At 45.2% G+C, this 20810-nt stretch overlaps 1 protein-coding gene across 1 annotated transcript in view; it reads right to left on the bottom strand.

The window, feature by feature from the left end:
* Positions 1-20810, bottom strand: part of XPO7 (exportin 7) — a 4001819-nt gene that overhangs the window by 532560 nt on the left and 3448449 nt on the right. Inside the window, exon 23 of the mRNA XM_044082110.1 lies at positions 11564-11702. Coding sequence (XP_043938045.1) covers positions 11564-11702 — 139 coding nt within the window. The remainder of the gene's footprint in view (positions 1-11563; positions 11703-20810) is intronic.

Genomic DNA, 20810 nt, shown 5'->3' with positions numbered 1-20810 from the left:
GCCCCCCTCCCTGCCCCCAATTCCCACCTGCCCCCACTAGTGCTACATTTAAACTAAATTTAGCCACTCTCCTCATGCTAAGTACCAATCAGTGCCTCATACATCACTGAACAGCCCTCCCCAACACATTTCCTTCTCTTCCATTCTTCCACACCCTGTTAGCACACTCAACCATCAAAATTGCCCCCCCCAACAAAATGCAAACAAGTAAAAAAAATACTAATTACCCTACTGCCTATACTATTTCTATTTTACCATCTTACTGCCTACGAACAAAAACTTGACCATGGTATTCACTACCCAAATGGTCAAACAGCCACCCATAACTTCACACATAACACCAAACACTTTACCATCCCCAGCACACCGAATCTACCAACCTCAACCAAATATCACCCCTGTAAAACCACAACACATAATCCTAAAGACAAACACTATATAAAACTTATAAACAAACTCCTAAAGCTTAGAGTATCCTGTCACTATAACCTTATAACACTTGGGGACATCCATCTAAACCCTGGTCCACCCACACCCAATACTCTTCACTCCCCTACCACAACTCCCACAGTCAAGCTACCCCTTTCTACTCCAACTAGTTCCCCCTCATAGCATTTCACCTAAATATTAGAAGTATTAAAAATAAGATTTCCAATCTATACGCCCTCCTAGCAATCCACTCCCCAGACATTGTGTCTCTTACGGAAACCTGGCTAAAACCTAGTATTACTGATAATGAGATACTACCTCCAAGATATAATATTCACCGGTTAGACCGTACTAACCTAGTACTACTGATAAAGAGATACTACCTCCAGGATATAATATTCACTGGTTAGACCGTACTAACCTAGTACTACTGATATTGAGATACTACCTCCAGGATATAATATTCACCGGTTAGACTGTACGAACCTAGTACTACTGATAATGAGATACTACCTCCAGGATATAATATTCACCGGTTAGACCGTACTAACCTAGTACTACTGATAATGAGATACTACCTACAGGATATAATATTCACCGGTTAGACCGTACTAACCTAGTACTACTGATAATGAAATACTACCTCCAGGATATAATATTCACCAGTTAGACCATACTAACCTAGTACTACTGATAATGAGATACTACCTACAGGATATAATATTACCGGTTAGAATGTACTAACCTAGTACTACTGATAATGAGATACTACCTCCAGGATATAATATTCACTGGTTAGACCGTACTAACCTAGTACTACTGATAATGAGATACTACCTCCAGGATATAATATTCACCGGTTAGACCGTACTAACCTAGTACTACTGATAATGAGATACTACCTCCAGGATATAATATTCACTGGTTAGACCGTACTAACCTAGTATTACTGATAATGAGATATTACCTCCAGGATATAATATTCACCGGTTAGACCGTACTAACCTAGTCCTACTGATAATGAGATACTACCTCCAGGATACAATATTCACTGGTTAGACCGTACAAGGAAAAGAGATGGGATAGCAATCCTTTACAAAAATATTCTGTTAATAGAAACACAATTCAACCACCTCAATTCAATAATGCAGAACTCCTCATAACCAAACTACTGATTAACCAGAACAAATGCTTGAACATCACCTGTGCTTACATTCCACCAGGCAACAACAAATACCCTAGAGGATATCCTATACTGGTTATCCACTACATATCCCCAAGAAACCATAGTTCTTGGTGACTTCAATACCGACTGGCACCCCTGCTCCTCCGAACCCCCCCTCACCCTATAAAAACTTATCTGAGTTTAAACAGACCATAACCTTTCCCACTAGGATAAACAAACCGATCAACAGAGAAAGTATCCTACACTGGATCCTAGTTAATAACCAACCCCAACTGTACACAGCTGGCACTCTAACTGATGACCTTAGCGACCATTTACTAACCTATATCATAAAGCATAAGGCAGGAAATCCTCACCAGGCCAAATATAAAACACTTAGAAACAGGAAAAACTTTAACACTGCTATATTCCTTAACGAACTAAAAGCAGTTGACTGGTCAAAACTAAAAAAATCTACCATTAGAAGAGGCTATAGCTCACTTTAACACTAAATTCCTAAGTGCCCTAGATTCCCATGCTCCAGCACGTACAATAAAATCTAGATCAAACACAGCACCATGGCTCACAAAAGATACCAAATCTAAAATCAAAACTAGAAACAGAGCCTGGGCCAGCTGGAGAACAACTAAAGCCCCACTTGACCATCTAAAATATTGTCAACTCAGGAATGATACAAAAAAAGAAGTTATGTACTCACCATAACATTCCATCTGAGTAGGTAACTTCATTTGTCAGCAACCTGTGGGTATCGGATCTGACCTGGATCCGAGCCGGCAGCTTTCCAAGCTAAAGAACCGAGCTCTCAGCTCCTCCCCCTTACCCATAATACCCTGCTACCTCCCTCCAGTCCTCAGATCGAGTTTGCCAAATTATCAAGCAACAACAGCCAAACATACTTGAAAAGAGAAACGCTAACCTGACACGTAACAGAAGGAAGATATTCTGTTATGATTATGACCACGAAACAGGTTAGGGGGAAGGAGGGGGGGGGGTTGGTTGCGGACAAATGAAGTTACCTACTCAGATGGAACGTTATGGTGAGTACATAACTTCTTTATCTGAAGTAGTTAACTTCATTTGATCAGCAACCTGTGGGACAGAGTCCCCAGCTACCAAAAACCTGGGAGGTCCTCAAGGAAGAATATTCCGGAGCACTGCGGAGCCAAAGGCTGCCCTCCCTCTGAATATCAGATCCAGCTTGTAGTGTGAAATGAATGTATGAGAAGAGGCCCAAGTAGCCGCTGAACAGAAGGGAACTCTAGACCAAAATGCTGCAGAGGTAGCCATAGAACGTGTAGAGTGAGCATGAACCCTCAAGGGTTCTGGCCGACCGGAAACTTTATACGCGTGTAAGATGCAGTGGGATATCAATCTATCTAAGGTAACTGGCTTGCCTAGGGACAGCTTAGCGAAGGAAACAAAAAGCTGCTCCGATTTGCGAGAAGCAGCCATCCTGTGCAAATAAAATCGTAATTGTCTATGCACATCTAACAAGTGCAGTCTGTATTCCCCTTTGCTTTGAAAGTTGGGGAAGAAAACAGGCAAATTGATGGCTTGATTGATATTGGCCTCGAAGGCCACTTTAGGCAATAATGAAGGATTAGTCCTGAGAGATACTCTGTCCTTATGGAAGACCAGATACGGGGGTTTTGTACAAAGGGCTTGAAGTTCAGACACCCTTCTAGCTGAAGTAATTGCAATCAAGAAGGCAGTTTTCCAAGATAAAAATTTTAAGTCAACAGAAGCTGCAGGTTCAAAGGGTGGGCCAGTTAGAGCCTGAAGAACTAATGTTAAGTACCATGGAGGAACCGCATTCTTGATAGGAGGTCTTAACAGAAAAGTGCCCTTCAAGAAGGTCTTGCATATCTTAGAGGAAGCCAAGGGTCCAAGGTTGTCTCCGATGTGGAAATGAGAAATGGCCATCTGAACCTTCACAGTAGAAGAACTGGCCCCTTGATGAAAAATGTGCGACAGAAATTCAAGAACTGCTGGAATGGGAGCCGTAAAAGGGTCCAAATCCCTATGTCTGGCCCAGATGGAAAAACGCTTCCATTTACTCTTGTAGATCTTCCTGGTAGAGGGCTTATGTGCCGCTACCAGGATAGATTTTACGGGAGACGAGATACCGGGAGTCCTAACCACTAATGGACCTGGATCAACCAAGCCGTGAGCTTGAGGTCGTCCAGATTCTGAGTTTGCAATCCCGAAGGATGAGAAATCAGATCCAGAATGGGATCTAAGACCCAAGGAGGAGCTATGATGTGAGACCACAGATACGGGAACCAGATCCGACGAGGCCAGAATGGGGCTATGAGGATCATTTTGCTCCCCAACTGATGAGCTTTCTGCAGAAATTTCGTCATTAGCAGGAGAGGAGGATAAGCATAAAGAAGACCGGGTGGCCAAGCATGAACTAGAGCGTCTCTGGGGTTCTCCCCCGGTGGGGGAATTGGAGCGAAAAATTTGCTGCACTTTGCGTTCGAAGGAGACGTGAAGAGATCGCAGCAAGGCTGACCCCATTTGAGGAAGATCTGCTTCGCTACTAAGGGGTTCAGAGACCACTCGTAAGGTGTGAGGATAGAGTGACTCAGCTTGTCCGCTAGAATGTTGGACCGACCCGGAATGTGCGTTGCAATCAGAAAACGGTTGGTGGAAATTGCCCATTCCCAAACTCTCATGGCCTCTCGACAAAGAGGTTAAAACCTGGTTCCTCCCTGTTTGTTGATGTACCAGACCACCGCCATGTTGTCTGTCTGAATTGCAATAGTCCCCGGAGGAAGAAGGTCTTGAAGGGCTTGCAACACTAAAAGCACCGCCCTCATCTCCAGAACACTGATATGCAGAATGGTCACTATAGGGGTCCATGTGCCTTGGACGGTTCTGCCCATGCAATGCCCCCCCACCCGAGGCGAGAAGTGTCCGTGGTCACCGAGGCTTGGGGTTGAGGCATCACGAACGGTCTCCCTTCCCGGAGCTCTCGGGAATGAAGCCACCAAAGGAAGGAGTCCCTGCAAACCCTGCTTAAGGGAATCGGTGAATCCAATGGATGTAGGAGGAGGGACCATTGGACCTGAAAGGTCCATTGAAGGATTCTCATGTGCAGACGGGCAAGAGGTGAAAGGCTGATGGCTGCTGCCATGGATTCCAGGGCTCTCAGGACTAATTCCGCGGGTGGGGCTGGGGATTGTAGAAGTGCTATTACGTGAAGTGACAAGGTGCGTAGCCTGTCTGCTGTCAGAAAGGCCTTGGACTGAAGTGCGTCTATCCTGGCCCCTATGAAATCTAGAACCTGAACAGGATGAAGAGAAGACTTCCTGAAATTTATGGTAATGCCTACGTGATGGGCCAAGAGTAAAGAATAATCCCTGGCAGAACAGAGTAGATGCCTGGTGGGGGCGGTGAGGAGCCAGTCGTCCAGGTACGGAAAGACCTGAATTCCCTGAAGTCACAGGTGGGCCGCCACAACTGCCATGACCTTGGTGAACACCCTGGGGGCTGTGGTGCGGCCGAATGGGAGGACCTTGAACTGATAATGACTGTCCCCCAGCCAAAAACAGAGAAACCTCCTGGATCGCCTTGTCCATGAGAATGCGGTAGTATGCATCCTTGAGGTCTATGGAGCACATCCAGTCATTCTCCTGCAGAAGGGGAAGAATAAATTGTAGAGTGACCATCCGGAATTTCTCTTTGGCAATGAACAGATTCAAAGTTGACAGGTCGAGAATTGGCCTTAAGGCCCCCATCTTTTTTGGCACCAAAAAGAACCTGGAGTAATTGCCCGACCCGGACTGCTCTGGGGGGACGTGCTGGATGGCCCTTTTTTCTAGTAATTTCTTTATTTCCGAAGCGGTAGCCTCCCTCTGATTGGGTGGGACATCGGGGAGGCACTTCCCTGGAGGAGGAAGATTCATGAAGGGGATAGAGCAACCTCTGGATATTATTCGGAGCACCCTGTAGTAATGGACTCCCAACTTGCTAGATGCTCCAAAAAACGCTCCCCGACTGCCTCCAAAGAGGGACAGTCGGGCAACCCCTCAGGGCTGCTGTGCGGGTCGGTCAGAGAAGGGTTCTCTCAACCCGAAATTCTTCAGCCCCCCTCTGTCCCTGGGCCGGCGTCCACCTTGTCCTCCTCTGCCTCTGAAGGACGACGGGTCCGGAGCGGGACGGGATTGCTGAAACTTCCGGAACCACATCTTCTTTTGTCCTCTCTGGTTCCTTGAGAAGGAACTTTGAGGAGCCGAGAAGCGGATTCCGACGGCAGACAGCGTCTTCCCATCTTTTTTGCTCTGGAGTAGTGTGTCGTGGACGGTCTTGCCGAACAGCGTAGAACCATCAAAGGGAGCGTTTGCGAAGGACATCCTGAAGGGTTCCGCAAAGTTGCAAAGACGGAGCCATGCGTGATGCTGCAAGGCGACCCCTGCTCCGCTGGCTCTAGCCGCTCCCCTCTGTGGCATGGGAGAGAATCCGCATAGAAGTGCTAGAAATTGACTTTAGAGTGGCCATGCGAGCCGAGAAGGTTTCTTTTGTCCTCGGCCGCCATGGACACTGGGGAAGACCCAGCGTATTCTTTTATCAGATCCCGCTGAAGCCTAATGACGTGTGCCAGGTAATTCAGTGCCCTTATGGAAAAGGTGGCTGAAGCAAACATTTGCTTTCCAATGGGGTCCATCGTCCGAGACTCCTTATCAGGAGGATGGATCGAGGAACTTTCTTGTGCCAGTTCCTTCTTGGTGGCAGCTGCCACCACCATGGCATCTACCGGGGAACCTTTATTCCATGCCGGCTTGTCTGAGAGGGGACTAAGGATTTTATCCGGTCTTTTAGGTATTGGCTCCACAGTGTCCGGCTCCTTCCAAGCCCTGGTAGTAATCAGGTCTACCAGGGGATCGTCCGGGGGGACACACCAAAGAAGTAGACGGGCCTGCTTCAAACGCCTCCAGAAACACAGACTCATCCGAGGAAGGTTTCTGGGCTGACTACCCCCCTCTAATCCATAGCATTTCCATAAAGGAGACATCCTGGGGGGTGACCTGGGGGAACCTTCCCCTTCCTCTAAGTCCGTGTCCTCCGTGAGGGACTCGGGGGAGTCCAAGTGCCTCCTCTTACACTTTCGTTTGTGAGGGACCTCCTCGGTGGGACTGTCCAAGGAGGGCTCACCAACGGGGTCATGTTCCTCTACGGGAACTAACTGGGGTGCAGACGCAGGCTATCCCTGGGGCCAGACGATGGAAGACAGGCCCATATGAGAGGGAATAAGGGATGGATCCGTAGCGCGGACCGGGGACTTCGAACTCCTTGACAGCACCCTCTCCACCATGTCGAAGGCCGAAGGTGAACCACTCTCCCCGGGCTCCGAGAGTAGTCCCCTCGGCTCCGACGTGAGGACCAGCGCCGGAGCCGACACGATCGGACCCGAGAGGGAAGTGTGCTCCGACAGCAACGGAGCCGAAGACACACTCACCCCTGCAGATCCGAAGCACGGCTCTCGGCCCAGAGAGCTCGGGTCCGAAAGGTGACCTGATAAACTCGAGGGTAAGGCCAGCGAAGTAGCAACTACTATCGGCGCCAACTTCCCGGCTCCGAGATGACTTAGAGCTGATGGCTCTGAAATCCGATAGTGGATCGGAGAAGAAGTGATGGGTGCAAAGAAAGGGGCCGAGCCACCCCCCCCCCCCGGAGATGGGGGAGGCAGGAGCACTCCCATCTGCATCTGGGCCTGCAGGAATCGACACATCATCCGGTCCATATCTGCATCGAAAAGACTCCTAGTAGACCTAGAAGAAGTCACCGAGGCAGGCCGCAAAGGTGACTGGGACTCCTCCTCCGGCGAGAAGCGTGGGGAAGGCAGCCGAGAGGGAGAAGACCTGGAAACCCTCCCGGGGGAACTAATCAGTTTAGCTGGCGGGGCCGAAGGAGCTGATTTGGCCTGCCGCTTATGACTCTTGTGCCTATCTCTCTCTTTATCCCTCTCTCTATGTCTCTTCTCTTTCTTAGAAGAGTCCCCCCTCTCCCTGGGAAACAGCGAGAGGTTGAGTCCCAGCCGGAGAAGGGGGAGCTGAAGGCTGGACAGTCACTGGCACCACTGAGGGAGAAGAGGAAGAAGAATCCGGGGGCAAGAGTCCCGCCAGGATTAGCTTGTTCCTCCTATCCCTCAGAGCCCGGGGGTTAAAGGCCGCGCAAATCTGGCAGCCCAATGTTAAGTGGGCTACCCCCAGGCAGAGAACGCACCGAGTGTGGCCATCCGCTGGACAGCTTATGACCACACTCAGCACATTTTGAGAAAATGGCCTTGGGGCCCTCGGCCATAACACTCAAGTACACACCCTAACACACACACAGTAAGGGGAAGGGAAAACACTAAATTACCACTAAAAGGATTCAAAAAACAATTTAACTTAACTAAGGGTCTACAACACACACACACACACACACACACAAAAAGCACTATAAATTTTGCAGAAAAACTCCCAAATTCCTCTCACCTAAAACGCCAAGAGCTCATCCCTTATGCTTCAAGAAGCCGCGGCAAACGAGATCTGAGGACTGGAGGGAGGTAGCAGGGTATTATGGGTAAGGGGGAGGAGCTGAGAGCTCGGATCTTTAGCTTGGAAAGCTGCCGGGTCGGATCCGATACCCACAGATTGCTGATCAAATGAAGTTAACTACTTCAGATAATCTATTTTACTAGATAAAAAAAGCTTCTACCAAAATCTCCTACAAAAACACCAAAAGAACCCTCAAAGTTCTGGGCAGGCTTAAATCAACTACTTCAGCCAGATCATTCTACCACCCCAACCCTGGCTAACCACACCCATAGTTCCCCAGAGACCATAGCTGGCGCTTATAATAACTTTTCACTGAAACAATCCAATACCTAGCAAATCAACTAACCCCCATAAACTTAAACCACACCCATACTCTACCCACTAATCACCCCCAATTTAGCTTCCAACCGATATCCACTAGTTTTATCAAAACACTTATAAAAAAAAACTAAAACCTACCAACCTCACTGCTGACCTCCTCCCTGCAGAGTACCTACAAATAGCTGCAGATGCCACTGCATATCCCATATCTATCCTTATCAACAGAACCTTATCCGAAAGTGCTATCCCCTCCCTCTGGAAAATATCCCACGTCATCCCACTCCATAAAGTTGGTAGTTCTACAGACATATCCAACTATAGACCCATTGCCATTCTTTCCCCACTAGCCAAAATAATGGAGAAATGTGTACACAAGCAACTAAAGCAAAACTTTACACAGAATAACTTGCTATCCAAAACCCAGCATGGTTTCAGGTCATACCACAGCACCACCTCAGCCCTCCTTTCCTTTACTAATGCCATAAACCAAAACAGGAATGACAATAGGCTATCCTCCGCCCTCTTTCTTGACCTATCAAAAGCCTTTGACATGGTCAACCATGAACTTCTCATTCTTTCTCTAAAATCTATTTCCCTCAATAAGCAAGCAATCTAGTGGTTCCAGTCCTACCTGACTGGTAGACAACAGGCGGTACTATGGCAGGGCAAACTCTCCTGCCAGCTACCTCTTGCACTTGGTGTCCCTCAAGGCTCCATACTAGGTCCACTACTCTTCTCTATTTTTATCAACCACCTTCACACTGCTATCCCTAAAGCTACCTGTATTCAATATGCAGATGATTCCACTCTGATCTGCTCAGTCACCTCCACATCCGAACTGCAAATCCTAACCCAAAATACATTTAACACTACTGAGAACTGGCTCACCAACCAATGCCTACTGCTGAACCCGAATAAAACTAAACTTCTACTCTTCATTCCCCACTAGTAGATCTGCCACACTTTCATTCTCTGTCACAACTAACAATGGTACCACTATCTCCCCAGATCAACACACCAAACCACTAAGGGTTATCAAAGATAATAATCTTAAATTTGACCTACAGGTCAACAAAACCATACAGACCATCAATAAGAAGCTTGGATCACTGTATAAAAACAAGACATTTTTAACCCCACTGGCTAGGACTGCAATCGCCTGGTCACACCTAATTTCTACTCTTTTATATACCTCGCCTGTACTCTCAAACCTCAACAAATCCGAACTAGGTAAGCTGTCCCATAGCTGCAACCATATTGCCAGATTCGCCACTGGCTCCACCTACAGAACCCACCACTGCCAGAACCTGTAACAACTAGCGTGGTTAGAACTGCCCAGATTAATTCAATCAGCTCTTAATAGCGCACAAAATTCTGTACCACCCTGAGGACACCCCCCTCACTTATAAATATTATTAAGCCATATAGCAACCTGAGATCCCTACGGTCAGCCAACAAACTACTGGTCCAAACCCACAAAGCTAATAACTCTGCTGGTGAATATGTTTGCCTGTTAGCAAAACTTGGAATTCATTGCCAAACTATATAACCTTACAATCCTCCAAAAATAAGCAAACAAATAAAATACTAGGAAAACCCTCCCTGGTTCTCCTGTTCAAACATAACATAACAGAGAAGAATCTCTTTAATTCTTAACTCTAATCCTTTGTACATCCTCCTAATTAACATCATTAATGTGTCAGGGAAAGCAAATGCTTCCCTTGCCCTAGTCATAAAATCCCAGCTTACTCTGTCAAATGTTTTCTCTGTATCAAGACTAACCTGTTAACATCTGGGAATTAGTTCATGAGGGTTTATTTGATGTGATCTACCTGGATCTGGCCAAGGAATTTGAAACTATCCCCCACGTACAACTTAAGATGACCTTATTTAAACTTAGAGTCAACCAATACAGAATAAAATGGGTTGTTAGTTGACTGACCGAGTGAATACTTAAGGTAAAAACTGAAGAGATTTCTTATGAAAATAAGGCTGCAGCAGTGGACCCTTGTTTAATCTGTTTATGTCTGACTTCTCATCTCAAAATAAGATTTTAGTCAGCAAGCTTGCAGATGGCAGTAAAACTGGGGTGAATATTAACTCTGTTAACGATTAATTTACAAGGCTTCCAGGATAACATTCACTTATAGCCTTTTAATGCCAGTTAAACTAAGATGTTGCACTTTGGGTCCAATAATTCTTGTTTTCTGTATATTCTGGATAATTTTTTATCAGGGAGGGCAAAACAGGGATTTAAGTCTGATGGTGGACTGTAGACTGAAATATGAGTACAATTCAATATTTGGAATAAAACAGTGCTAACCCTGTTATTACAGATATTCTATGTAGAATTTCTAATCACGATGAAAGAGTTTTAATACTTCTTTACAAGGGTGTAGTAAAGGCTGCACATAGAATATTGTAGGTGGTGCTTGTGTTTACGTCTAAGCATAAATATCCAGACTGGAAAAATTCAGAAATATTTTATGAGACAGACTGATGGTGATAAGTATACTTAATGGGACTTGCATGTCTGTCGCTGTAGTCCTGCGTTACAGATTGGTTAGAGGGGGACTGATTCTTGCATATAAATGTTTAAATAATGCTGTATTATCAGCCAGTTTGGGTTTCAAATGCATTCAACACAGTCAGGTTAATAGAAATACTTGTTTTATTGGGAAAACCTTGTTTCATCATAGGGCTTGGAAATTGAGAAATGAGCTTCCTTTAGAGATCAGGAAGGCCCCTAGTCTCAATATAGTCAACACTTACTGAACACTGATTTGACAACAGGGTTTTTAGATCTTAAGTTAACATTCATCAAACTTATTTAATATCTGTACTGGGGCTTTAAGTGTGATGCTCCCCACACAATGAACCATTTAAGGGGAGAACAGAAAAATGCAATTTCACTCAGGTTCTGTTAATAAAAAATTGAAATGACTGCACAACTAATTACCATGCAACTACTCAAGATGCTCAGAAAGGGAGAATAAATGTTATACCAATGCAAAAAGCAGCAGCTGTACATCCTGAGAGGTACAGTCTCAAGCATGACCTTTACCTGGTAATTAATGGTTACCTATTGCAGTGAGTCCTTCTGAAATGGAAGAGAGAATGTACATGATAACTTGAGGCTCCAAGCTGGCAATGAAGCTCATGTGATCCTGGGTAAGAACCTCCAACAGCGAATAGTACGACTGGCTGAGCTTAGGATAGTCCTAAACAAATTAGGGGGAAAAAACAGGAGATATAAACACACAAGCCCTGGCAAGAGTGTCATCAACCTAAATCTTTAACTATATAGCTCATCAAAGCAGTCTATGCCAACCCAACTTTTCATCAAAACCCTTGAAACAGCAGCTGCAGTAACAGAAATCTGAGGTGAAGGTCAAGTGTGTACCTGATGTACTACTTCAGATGAGAACTGTTACCAAATACTCAAGAATCGAGGGGTCAACGCTGAATGCACTACTTCCTTTGTTTTCTTCCAATACTAATTTTACTGCAGCAGTAGCCTCATTACACAAGCACTAATTATATCAAAAGGTCTTGAGGAAAAGCTCTTGCATCAGCTACAAGTCTTAGAACGTACAGTTGTGTACACTTACCATAAATGTAGATGTTCGAGTGTATTCACGGGTTGCAGTTTTCACTTGTGGGAGGACTCCCAAAGCTGAGAAAAAGGGTGGAGGAAGGAGTAGAGGGATTAAAAGACAAGCACCATATTAAGGGAATGCCAGCATGCCCCTCAGGACTGCAAAGGCTGCCCTGGTTTTGGAGAATGTAGCCAGCTGGTCGTGCTTGGTGAATGTGTGGATGCATGTCCAGATAGTTTCCAAAATATCCTTAATTGGAACCCCTCTCGGGAAGGCAGTGGAATAGAGGCTGCTCTAGTTGAATGAGAGCCGATGGATTTGGGAGGACTCTTTCAATGAAAGGAATAGCAGAAATGGATGAAATGAGAGATCTGTTAAGAAATGGTCTGTTTGGAAATGGGCTTCCCCTCTGCCCCAGGAGAGAAGGAAACCAGAAGCTGGTCAGATTTCCTGACTGATTTGGTTCTATCCAGGTAATATCTCAATTGCCTATGTACGTTTAGGGTAAGCAAAATTCTTTCCCCTTTATTTTGGGGTTTGGGAAAGAAGGTAGGGAGATGGATGGCTTGACTGAGGGTAACCTCTGAGACCACTTTAGGCATAAAGGAAGAGTTGGTCCTGAGAGACACCTTGTCAGCATGGAAAATAATGAAGGGCTGAGTGGTCAATAAGGGCCTGGAGTTCAGAAACTCTCCTGGCTGAGGTGATGGCCAGCAAGAACGCTGTTTTCCAAGAGAGGTACTTCAGGTCAGCTGAAGCAGCTGGATTAAGAGAAGGCAAAGTCAATTTTTCCAGGACAAAGTTTAGATCCCACGCTGGAGCAGGTGGTCTTCTGGCTGGTCTGATGTGTGCCACCCCCCAAGGAACAGTTTTAACAGGTGTTGAGAAAATATAGGCTGCTTCGACTGGACAAAGGCAGAAATAGCCGAGGCATGTATCTTGATGGAAGATTAAGACAATCCCTGTTCTAGGAGCTCTGCCAGGTAATCCAGAACTAATGGCAGAGTGGCATGGGAGCTGTTGACGTCCTTGCTGTGGCACCAGGTAGTAAATCTTTTCCATTTGGCTGAGTAGGAGTTTCTGGAGCTGGGCTTTCTGGCTTCCTTAATGATGTTTAAAACCTGCCTGCTGAAGCCTGTAGTGTCATCTGCCTTTGGGGTATCAGCCATGCGGACAGCTTGAGAGTAGGGAGGTTTGGGTGCAGTACCTTCCCTTTCTCCTGAGTTAACAAGTTTTCTGAGAGGGGTAGGTTCATGGGAGGCTGTTTGGCCAGAGTGAGAAGCAAGGGGTACCAGTACTGTCTGGCCCAGTCTGGAGCAATGAGAAGGCCTTTGGTCCTTCCTCCCTGATCTTGAGAAGTACCCTGGGGATCAGGGGCAAGGGCAGGGGGAAGCGTAGAAAAACAGGTTTCCCCAGTGGAAGGGTAGGGCATCCACCCTCCACATTTCTGGATGGAACTCTCTGGAGCAGAACGTGGTTAGTTGGCCTTTCTTTGGGATTGCAAAAAGGTCTATGTCCGGGTTCCCCCAGATTTGGGTGATGATGAGGAAGGTCACCCTGTGCAGCTGCCACTTGTGGGGATCCAGGAGGCTTCTGCTTAACTGGTCAGACAGGGTGTTCTGTTTCCGTGGGATATACTGAGCTATCACGTGCAATTCCAGATATGAGGCTGACTGCCAGATTTGCATAGTTAAACGACATAGGGGATAAGAGTTTGTGCCCCCCTGCTTGTTGATGTACCACATTACTGTTGTAATGTCTGTCTTGATTAAGAGCACTCCTGGTCTCAGGTGTTCTTTGAAAGCTAGGATTGCCTGGTGCACCGCCAACATCTCTTTTAGGTTGATATGGAGGCCCTGATCCTCCTGTTCCCAAATGCCCTGAGTGCACATACTCCCTTGGTGTGTCCCCAGGCTGTGTCTGAGGTGTCTACAGTGATGGTCTGGCCCCTGTGGGAGAGTGATGAAGGGTAGACCCTTGTTTAGGGTACACGGCTCTGCCCACCATAAGAGCTCCTTGTTTAAGCAAGGAATCAGGGGGAGCTGGTGTTATAGTGACTGTGAGTGCTGGCACCAGAGATTCCTGAGGTACCATTGTATTTTCCTCATGTGCAGTCTAGCTAGGGGTACCAGCAGAATGCAGAAGGCCATGTACCCCAGCACTTGCAGGAATTTCCCTGATGTAAGGTGGGTCCTGCGGGCTAGCTGTGTGAAGCATGAGTGGAGGAAGCTCTGCTTCTCCAGAGGGAGGGAGGCTGTATGAGTAGATGTGTCCAGTAGAGCTCTCAGGAAGGTCAACCTTCTTGTGCGGAGAAATTGGGATTTCTCTTGGTCGATAGTGAAGCCCAGGGAGGATAGAAGAGTATGAACAAAAGCGAGGTCCTGCAGAAGTCTCTCCTTGGTGTCTGACTGAATAAGCAGTCGTCCAGGTAGGGGTAAATCTGAAAGCCCGACAGGAGACAAGCACTTGGTAAAGACTCTGGGAGCAGTAGATAAGCCAAAGGGCAGAGCAGAGAACTAAAGGTGTTGTGACCTTGCTCTGAAGCGCAAGAAACTCCTCCATGACTTCCTTATGGGAATGTGGAGGCAGGCATCCTTCAGATCTAGGGTCACTGGCCAAGAATGTGACATCAACATTGGTAAGAGTTTGTGTAAGGTCAGCATTTTGAATTTTGGTACCAGGAGGGACAGATTCAGAGTGGACAGGTCTAAAATAGGGCACCGGATGCCCTCCCTTCTGGGTACCAGGAACAGTCTGGAATAAAACCTTTTTCCTGCCTGTTCCTTTGGTACAGGGTCCCACAGTGCCTTGGGCATAAAGCTTTTGTATTTGACAGATAGCTTCTGTCCTCTGATTTGCTGGTACATCTAGGAAGTCTGAATATCTGGGACTTCCTTTGAAAGAGAATCTGTACCCGCTGGTAATAATTTTTAGGACCCATACACTGAGGTGATGGCCTGCCAATTCACTAGGAAGACAGAAAGTTTTCCCCCTAGTCTCTCTGGGGGGGAATGTAAGGCAGAGGGGAAGGTGTAGCGTCATTGTGAGCCCTTGGAGAAGGGAGGGGGTTTAGAACTCCCCTGCCTAGGTGTTGCAGTGGTCCACTGTGTGGATCTCTGTTGGCCTTGTGACTGGTGCCCGGTATATCTGTCCCTGCGTGCCTTCCTCTGGATGGGCTTTGTTTGGGTAGGAAATGACCAGTGCTTTGTGGGGAAGTTCCTGCTAAAACTGCAAGAAATCCTTCACAGTCTGCATAGACTTGGCCTTGTCTTCCATTTCTTAATAACCTCCTCAGCTTTGGGTCCAAACAGCTGGTCCTGATCCAGAGGGGCATCAAAGAATTTGGACTTTACCTGGTCAGGCAAAGATTGTTCCCTTAACTAGGCATACCTTCTGATCACAGAGCCAGTGATGCAATGCAGGAAATGTTTGGCTACCTGGGAGATGGAAAGTATAAGATCCGCTAGTTCCCTGTTAGTATTGCTGTCTGATAGGGTGGGAAATTTTATGTTTTAGTAATTCCAGTACATTTTGCTGGTACTTCAGCATATAAAATTGGCAATTCAGGGCCCTAATGGCTAGGATAGCCGAAGTGTAGGCTTTTTTGCCTAGTCTGTCTAAGGCCCTGCTCTCTTTATCAGCTGGAATGGGACTTTTGGAGGAACTAGCCCTAGCCCCCTTAGGACCCTGAGTAATGACCTCTGGGTCAGCAGATGGGTTTTTCAAAAGATACTTGTGGGTAGCTTGTACCCTATAATATCCGTCTGGCTTTCTGGGGGCAGATGGGAGAAAGTCAGGGGTGAGTGCGGACTCCAGAAAGACATCTTCCACCACATCCAGGATAGGGGGAATGGGGAAAGGTTTATGCTGTGACAGGTCAAGGAACTCTCTCGGTGTCTTTTTTGACTGACAGTAATCCTGCGCCTCCCAGTGGAAATGTTTCCTGAGGGAATTTAAAGTTTCCCTGAAAGAGAGGTTCCTCAGGAGGGGTAGCAGCAGGAATAGGGTCTTCAGCATCAAATTCCTCAAATGCTGCAAATGGCTGGTCTTCAGTTTCAGTCTTCTAGTTCTGATCCTTCTGATTCCTGGTCAAAAAGAGCCTCAGGAGAAGTGTCTCTTCATTTTAGCTGGGGTGGCTTGGGTATGCTGGCTTCCTCTAATTAGAGTGATTTAAATCCTCTGCCATTCCTAGCAGCTGCTGGGACTGCGTGCCAGGCTGGAAGGAAGTCAGCAGCTTGGTCCCTGGGATGGGGTCTTTTTAGGGGTAGTCTTGGTCTTGGACCTAGTGGATTCAGAGGCCTTATACAAGGTTAGCTTAGGTCTCTGCCTGGCGGTCGTTGGAACTCTCACTGTGGAAGCCGGTGCCTGCTAAGTGGCTACGGACCCAACTGCATGAATGAAGGCCAACGTTCCAGCAGTAGAAGATGGACCTGGCGGTGTACCGGACTCCAAACAGGTCTCGGTAGAGACCTGCAACGGTTCCTCGGCTGGCGTCAGGCACTGTGAAGGTGCCTCACTGAATTTAGCAACTGAAGTGGGAGGAAGGCTGGCTGACTTTGGAATGGAGTTGGCCGCGGGCCTAACTTTCTGAGACCATTCCTTTTCTTTCTTTCTTCTAGGTAATTTCACAGCCGTCTGACCGACCAATGCCACACCGCAATGAGAGAGAGAGCAGTCGAAGTGTCTAGTTATAATTTCAGCTCTTCTTCTAATAGTTCTAGCATTAAACACAAAACAGACATCCAGGGACATTGTGGTCTGGGCCTAAGCAGGTGACGCAGAGGGAATATAAGTTTCAGTGTGGGATCTGTTTTCCATAGCTGAGACAGTTACTGACTTTCTCCGACATTGGATAAAAGCAAGAAAAGGTTCCCCAATGGGTAGTTGGCTTTAGATGGTTTCTCCTCACTCTGGCAATGGCCAACCGATGGAACTGCTTCTGCTTTGGGTTCCATGGCAAGAAAGACTGAGGTAATGGCGTCAGCTGTCTCATTTTATAGCCCTGACGTCAGCCTCTGTTCCCTGACAGCCGACGCAGGAAGGAAATTCTTTACTTTGGTATTCGGGCTGGCCAAGGGCTACCTAGCAGGGATAACCCTCCCACAAGTGATGAATGCAACAGTGAAATACAAAGATCATCTACGCGTTCTGGTAACTGGCTTTTGTCTCCAATGGAGCTGACAAAGACCAGGGTTTGTCTTGCATCCAAGGCATCAGATGGCTGCTTGTGGATGTGTTCTATTTTCTGATAAACAGCTCAATAAAACTTCGGAATGGGTTAGGACTTGTTGGAGATTCATTACTTATTGGTGAATGACAAATGACTTCAGGCTCCAATAAGCACTACCTGTCTGCCCCCTTTTGACACCTTAGGGCCTGAGGACATAGAATTCACATGCTTAAGGACATGGTTAGAGAGAATTCACACAAGAGCCCAGTCAGAAATACAGATCTACTACAGTATAGCAGACTGAAAGTTAGCTCTTCCCACCACCACGTTTTTAAAGGTGCATTATAGTCCCAGTGCATTCAAGATGGAGTAAATGTTAACAGCAGTTTGTAAAAAAAACGAACAGACTTGAGGAGATGAGGGGGGAGCAAATTCTCTAATGTCATATGTCTGCATATGTAAGATATGACAGTACCATAAAGAAAAATGCTAAAAATAACCAAAAACCAATTCTCAAAACACAACAGTATAAAGAAAGAAAATATACTGTAAGGTTAAACAATTGTGAAGCAAATTTAAACAAATGAAAATATAAAAAGAAATACAAGTAAAATGTTGACAAAATGCACAGAGTTTGGGGGGGCTGTGTCCTCTGCATTCTCTACAACCCCTACTCTATATATACTAACTCAGGAGCTGCTCTACACCTTAAAGTACAGTAAAAACATTTTAATTCAGATATACAGAAGCTCCTGTATACACGGTTATATTTTGCGATGCTGTTAGATTACAATAAGGTGCTCAACATAATTGTCACTCTGTTCTGTTATGACAGAATACAAGTAGCCTGAAGGGACAGAATGTGCTATCTGGCAATTCCCCAATCTATCACAACTGGTCTGCAAAGGGGCTACAACTGAAGTCCCCTTGTTTATGTACCACATGACAGTGGTGATGTCTGTATCACAGAATCTGGAATTTAACACATGGTTCAAGGTCTTTAGTGTATTTATTAAGGCCAACATGTCTGACAGATGTGTGTTTTTTTCGTAAGATGATGGTCGCAACTTCTTGTATTTTGCAGTGTTTAGAAGAACTTTGTTGTGAAATACTTTCACTGGTGTTCATAGTCATATTTTTTTATGCTATACATTAATTATACCTTTGTTTTTAAAGAAATCTTTTATTGTACAAATTATTTTTTCCACTCGCTGTGTGTTCACATTCTAGCCTAAGACTGAAATTCGTCCAAGGGGATCAGTGCTCTACCCCAGTAAAATTAATTATTTATACAATTTGTTAACAACCATAAACCTGCCAAGCTTATTTAGTGTTTTGTGCATAAACTAGGTTGGGTGTGAGAAAGTGCTGCCCAACTCAAACAGGAATAACGACTGAGTAGCCTTGCTAGTTAAGAAACAAAAGTTTAAAATGTTTACGTTTAAAATTTTTTTAAATAGTCCAGGGACTGCTGCTTCAACTGCCTCTATCCACCAGGTCATTTTAGTTTTTGTTTGATGGCACTGCTTCAGTTAATGCTGCACCGTTTTAACCTTTGCTTCTGAATGTGAGCATTGTGTTGAATGCATTTGGCATAGCATGCAGGTATTTTTGATTTATGTATTTGCTTAGTTTTTGTTTGATGGCACTGCTTCAGGTAATGCTGCAATTTTACTGTGCACTGTTTTACCTTTGCTTCTGAATGTGAGCATTGTGTTGAATGTATTTGGCATAGCATGCAGGTATTTTTGAATTATGTATTTGCTTAGTTTTTATTTGATAGCACTGCTTCAGTTATTGCTGCACTGTTTAAACCTTTGCCTCTGAATGTGAGCATTGTGCTGAATGTAGAGTGCATTTATTGGACTATTGTAACTTTTATAGAACTTATGGTCAATCATTGGGACACGTGTTACCTGAACCACCCCTCCATGCTTGCTAACATTTATGATGTAATTTCAACATATATTGTATTTACTAGGGCAATGCTAACTATGTGAACTATTCAGCATTTCCCACTGTGGCTAGTGGTATTAATTGAACAGACTGCCTGAATCTTTGTTGTTATCCTGTAGGTGTGCCTGGTCGCAAGTGTGAATTAATGTTGTGTTCACTTGCCTGGCATGTAACTTACCTCATAATAATATAGTATATCCTTACCTTCCACATTCTCCATGCACATGTACCCACAGCTTTCTTCAAGCCAATACTTTGCTCATATTAATTTTTTTACGGTTGTCTACCCACAACAAGACTTTGTTACATCTCTTCTTGTCTCCTTTTTCATACAGCTCTAGCTGTACTTCTCTCATGGCTACCCCCCCCCCCCCCCAAGTGAAGAATTTCTGAAAATAATCTTGCAAACAACTGAGGGCAAAAGGACTCACTACTGGGACTTTTACTCTGAAATATTCTTATGTAGATGTATTACCTGATAACTAATTTCTGCATCTAGTTCTTAGTGCCTTTACTTAATTTTATTATACTGGCTTAGCGTGCATACTTGCAAGGTCCCCCCCCCTTTTCCTATCCCTGCCATTACACCACCAAACAACTAAATCATAGCCCAGATAAGCAGCTCATCTTGTAAGCAGGACAGTGCTCTACAGTTATTTAAATTCTCCAATATTTCTGTCTACTGTAAAGTCACCCAAGTCCCTTCAAAGCAGTTATTTTTCCATTCATTGTGAATTTTATTTTATTTATTTATTTTACATTTGTTGACCGGGAAAGCCCGACTGGGTATATGCCCATTTTCAGCGGAGGCCCAGGAAGAAAAGCTTCATATATTCAGACATATGAGATTTACATAATATAAGAATACAATCTAGCATATCAGATGAAAAAAGAAACAGTATAATTATAGTAAAGACACAGTTCAACAGGAGAAATGACCTATAGGTCAGAGTATAATATCATAAGGAAGGCTCCATATATTCAGATAAGCAACTTTTCACATAACATAAAAGTATAATCTAGCATTTCATAGGAAAAAAAAAAACTATTTATAGCAAAGACACAGTCTGACAGGTTATGACATATGTCAGAGTATAATAATATAAGGTGCAAGACATTTGCCTAGTAGTATTAATTTCTCACAGAGAAAAGAGTAAACATTGTACTGCAATCATCTGCTAGTTAAATGATATGAAATACAGATAACCTGTTGACAGCTAAAAGTAGAGCTGGCAGCTAATTAGTGGTACAGGAGAAAGGGGGGGGGTTAGTTGGGGGTATGGACAAGGACATAGCCAGTGAGATTTTAGGTGTGCTTTAAGAGCATTTTTGAAGACACTGCTGGAAGGGAGGGTAGTTATGGCAGTGGGAAGCGAGTTCCAAATTTTGGATATGGAGTAGGAGAATAGCTTCCCCTGCAGAGTTGTTGGGTTTGGTGACTTGGAGTACATTTTTGTTGCAGGAGCAAAGGGGTCTGGAGGATTGGTAGGGTTGGAGAAGTGCATGAAGTGAGGGAATTTTAAGAGGGTGGTTTACAAGTTTATGAGCAAAGGTAAGTTGGGTTAGGTGTAGGAGTTGAGGAAGCTCAAGCCAGTGTAGGTTTC

Source organism: Protopterus annectens, chromosome 9.part0 (genome assembly GCF_019279795.1).
Source record: "Protopterus annectens isolate FY-2018-M chromosome 9.part0, PAN1.0, whole genome shotgun sequence".
NCBI classification, from domain to species: domain Eukaryota; kingdom Metazoa; phylum Chordata; order Ceratodontiformes; family Protopteridae; genus Protopterus; species Protopterus annectens.
This window is presented reverse-complemented; position numbering and strand designations above follow the sequence as displayed.